The sequence below is a fragment of the Bidens hawaiensis genome, unplaced genomic scaffold, assembly GCF_021521415.1.
Source record: "Bidens hawaiensis isolate Kalapana, Puna unplaced genomic scaffold, B.hawaiensis_p1.1 tig00050657_1, whole genome shotgun sequence".
NCBI classification, from domain to species: domain Eukaryota; kingdom Viridiplantae; phylum Streptophyta; class Magnoliopsida; order Asterales; family Asteraceae; genus Bidens; species Bidens hawaiensis.
The window spans coordinates 48,984-53,390 of NW_027499079.1; the positions used below are offsets into that span (position 1 = coordinate 48,984).

At 37.2% G+C, this 4,407-nt stretch overlaps 1 protein-coding gene across 1 annotated transcript; it reads right to left on the minus strand.

Moving 5' to 3' along the window:
- Positions 1–2,341: 2,341 nt before the first annotated feature.
- LOC143598663 (uncharacterized) lies at positions 2,342–3,316 on the minus strand. The gene is made up of 2 exons (XM_077076822.1): positions 3,149–3,316; positions 2,342–2,509 (listed from the first exon to the last, which is right to left on the minus strand). The coding sequence occupies exons 1-2, from the start codon at positions 3,314–3,316 to the stop codon at positions 2,342–2,344; spliced, it is 336 nt and encodes a 111-aa protein (XP_076932937.1).
- Between the last annotated feature and the right edge of the window lie 1,091 nt (positions 3,317–4,407).

Consider the following 4,407-nt stretch of genomic DNA (forward strand, 5'->3'; position numbering starts at 1 on the left):
GGTCAAACGTGTTTTGACTTGAGTCATTTATGAGAACCGGTAGTTAGATCACCCATAGTGGTGGCGGTTTGGTGGTGTTTTGGCCGATAACGCCGAGGGCACATCCCCCCTGGCGTTTTTAGTTAGCGTTTCCGATATGCGTTTTCTACAAAACGCTTCAATGGCTCGAATTTCAAACATGTTTACGGCTTAGGCGTGTGACCACAATTTGGTACATGTTTTGTAAATATATCAGAGTTTATGGTTTAATATTTAGCATAAGACTTTTAGGTTGAATATAATATTAATTTAAATCAAAAATTTACTTGAGAATTAAATACCCAAGTATTTAGTTTACAAAATATGTGTTCATATTAAAAGGATTTAATTTATCAAAAACAGAGCAATCTTGTAACGTGCTTCTATCTTCATAAAGACTCCAATCCTTGCTTTTGCTACTTATTCTTAATTATCTGCAATGGGTTGGAAAAATACGTCACCTATATGCTGGTGAACACGTATGACTCCAAAAAGATTTGAATAACAGTTACAATACAAATATAGTTTTCTTGACAAGCTCAGCGGAAGTATTTCTACTTCTAATATATGTACCACTGCCCTACACACAAATGTGTTCCCCGAGCCACATAGCCCTTAATGGGGAACTAGTTATGACAGTTAGCCCGTGGCCACGTAGCCTTTGACTGTTTAGGCTGAACAGTTATGTTTAGATCTAAACACATGTGTAATCGGTCCGAGTTGATTTTATTTTCTACTATGTATTATAATGTTTTAAAGATCACGTAATCTCATGTAAACGTTGACTGACTCTTTAAGAAAAACACCCGTTCATCTCATCAAGTATAAATATGTTTTGACTATTTATAACGGTTAACGTATTCACATGTACCGTCGGTGTGCGTTTGAAACCTTGACTGTGAATGAGAATAATATTTAACCTATACATAAATAGGTTTGTATAAATATTTGAATGATGTTTCTTGATTAAGCTAGGATTGCTGAGCTTAACTTTGAAATCGTTTATCTTTATTTGTGAATGAAACACTTTGTTTTTATGTGACGTATGATATAGCATGCTTTGGCTAATAGGTTATAACACGTTGGTAAGTTTCTCCAAGTAAGTAAACGGGTCCCTTGGTTGATTGGGATTTGTACGAATTACTTTTCCTTAAGCAAGAAACTTATTACTAGTGATATTACCCTTACAGTTTACTACATGCCCGTCAAAATATATATTTTGTTAACATTACTTTGTTATGAAGTGACGTTTATGAAAAACTCGTTTATGAATGTTTATAGAATGTTTATAAAACCTTTTCAAGGTTAAAGGCCATAGCCTCGATAGATAGTTATAACTTAAGCGAAATTCCTACCTTAATGCGGATACTTAGAATGATAATAAGAAAAGACTTTTGACGGTAGGATCTTCCTTTAACTTGCTTAAGTATCTAATAACTCGATTATAGCTTCTAAACTTGCACGAACTTTGAGAAAGCGGAACGTCGGTTTGTTACGGCAATCGGGCACGCCTTCCTATGTTAAATATGTGAAAGTGGATGTGTGTTTGGGATGAGATGGTTCAATACCCGTCACCCCCCTTTTTAGGCAAATCCCGTAACCCATCACGATACGCGATGGATTTTTTGTTACCCCGCCGCGTATCGTGACGCCGCATTTTGACGCCGCCTTGTGACGTGGTGACACGTGGCATGTCAAATCGTGCCACGTGCTGACACGTGGTTGGACACATCTCCCAGTTTACTTATCCTAGTCATCGCACTACGCGATGGTCTTAACGGGTCAGCCATCGCGTATTGCTACACCACCCAAGCCTAGGTTTTTGTGGAAGTCCATAGCGCTACGCGATGGGCTTAAGGCTTGTCCCATCGCGTATCGCGATGGATGAATTTTTCAGAATTTTCAAGTTTGGTCTTTGTACTTTATAAGTTAGTATAATTAACTAAATTATTATATGGTTATTTACGCGGTGTTATATCCTCCCCACCTTTTGCATAATCTCATCCTCGAGATTTATTGGAATAGATAGGGATATTTCTTCTTCATTTCTGACTCGAATTCCACGTATATTCAGGTCCTCATCTTGAATCCCATTTAACTTTTACGAGCTTGTATCGTTTGTGCTTGAGAACTTGATTATGTTGTCTTCTATCTGAATCGGTTGTTCTACAAACTTAAGTTTCTCGTTGACTTTAACATCTATCGATGACATGGCAAGAGTTTCGTCGGCTAAACACTTGCGTAGGTTAGATATGTGAAATGCGACATGAATGCCTTTCATTTCATCAGGTAACTCCAGTCGATAAACAACTGGCCCAATCTTTTAAAGTATCTTGAATGGTCCAACAAAGCGTTGACTCGGTTTTCCCTTCTTTCCAAATCTTACTACATCTTTCCAAGGTGATACTTTCAATAACACTCTATCGCCTTCTTTAAACTCCAATGGCTTGCGGCGAATATCCGCATAGCTCTTTTGTCTATCTCTCGATGCCTTCAATCATTCACAAATTTGTATTACTTGATATGTGGTTCTTTGAACAATTTCATGTCCAAACAATTGACTATCACCTGTTTCAGACCAACACACAGGTGTTCTACAATTCTGTCCATACAATGCTTCAAATGGTGCCATCTGGATACTCATATGATAACTATTGTTGTACGAGAATTCCATTAAAGTGAGATGAGTTTCCCAACTTCCTCCTAAGTCGATGACACAGCCACGAAGCATATCTTCCAAAGTTTGAATTATACGTTCACTTTGGCCATCAGTTTGGGGATGGTATGCAATACTTAAATTTAGTCGAGTCCCCATTGCTTTTTGAAAGCTTGACCAAAATTTTGAAGTGAAACGGCTATCTCTGTCAGAAATGATGGATAACGGCACACCATGCAAAGATACTATGTTTTCGACGTATAACTGTGCTAACTTATCCATGCTAAACGTTTCTTGTATCGGAATTAAATGAGCAGACTTGGTAAGTCTATCTACAATAACCCAGATTGCATCATTCTAGCGAGATGTTTTAGGTAACTTCATGATGAAATCCATGGTTATCATATCCCATTTCCATATTGGTATTTCAGGTTGTTGTAATAATCCTAATGGATTTTGATGTTAGGCCTTTACTTTAGAATACGTTAGACATTTGGCAACATATAAGGCCATATCCTTTTTCAACCCGATCCACCAATAATCATTTTTCAGATTGTGGTACATCTTGTCGCTTCCTGGATGCATCATGTACTTGGATTTATGAGCTTCTTCAAGAATCTTGTTTCTTAAATTCCCAACCATTGGTACCTAAATCCTTGTACTAAGTCTAAGTATCTCGTCACTTCATTTAACCAATTGATCAATGGTACCGTTCTCTCTTTCAGCTTTAATGTTTCCTTCCTCCAGTGCCAACTTCTGAGCTTCTTTAATCTGGTTAGCTAAACCAACTTTAAGTTTTTATCTAAGAGCTCGAACTCGCTTTGGCTTTTCATGTTCCTTTCTACTTAAGGCGTCAGCCACAACATTTTCCTTCATGGTATATGATCTCACAGTCGTAGTCATTAAGCGTTTCCAGCCAACGCCTTTGTCTCATGTTCACTTCTTTTTGATCAAATATATGCTTAAAACTTTTGTGATCAGTATATACTATAAACTTTACACCATATAAGTAATGTCGCCATAACTTCAACGCGAAAATTATAGACCCCAATTCAAGGTCGTGTGTGGTATAGTTCTTCTCGTGAACTTTTAATTGTCTTGAAGCATAAGCAATTACTTTCTTTCCTTGCATCAAAACACATCCCATTCCCATGTGTGATGCATCACAGTAATGGTAAAGTTATCCAATCCTTCTGGCAAGGCCAAGATAGGTGCATTAGTTAATTTTTGTTTAAGTGTTTCAAAGGCTTCCTCTTGTTTCGGTCCACACTCAAACTTAATTGATTTCCTTGTGAGTGAAGTTAATGGGACAGATATTCTGGAAAATTCTTGTATGAATCTTCGGTAATATCCAGCTAATCCTAGAAAACTTCTTACTTGGGTTGGTGCCTTGGGTTTCTCCTATTTGGTAATGGCTTCTATATTTGCTAGATCTACTTGAATACCCTTTTCGTTTATAACATGACCAAGAAATTGAACTTCAGATAACCAAAATTCACATTTAGAGAATTTGGCGTACAATTTCTCGTTTCTTTAGGTTTCAAGTATGATTTTGAGATGTACTTGATGATCGTCTTTGGATTTTGAATAAACAAGAATGTCATCAATGAATACGATAACAAACTTGTAAAGATATGGTTTACAAATACGATTCATCATGTCCATGAAAGCTGTCAGAGCATTAGTGAGTCCAAACGGCATAACGATGAACTCATAATGTCCGTATCGGGTTC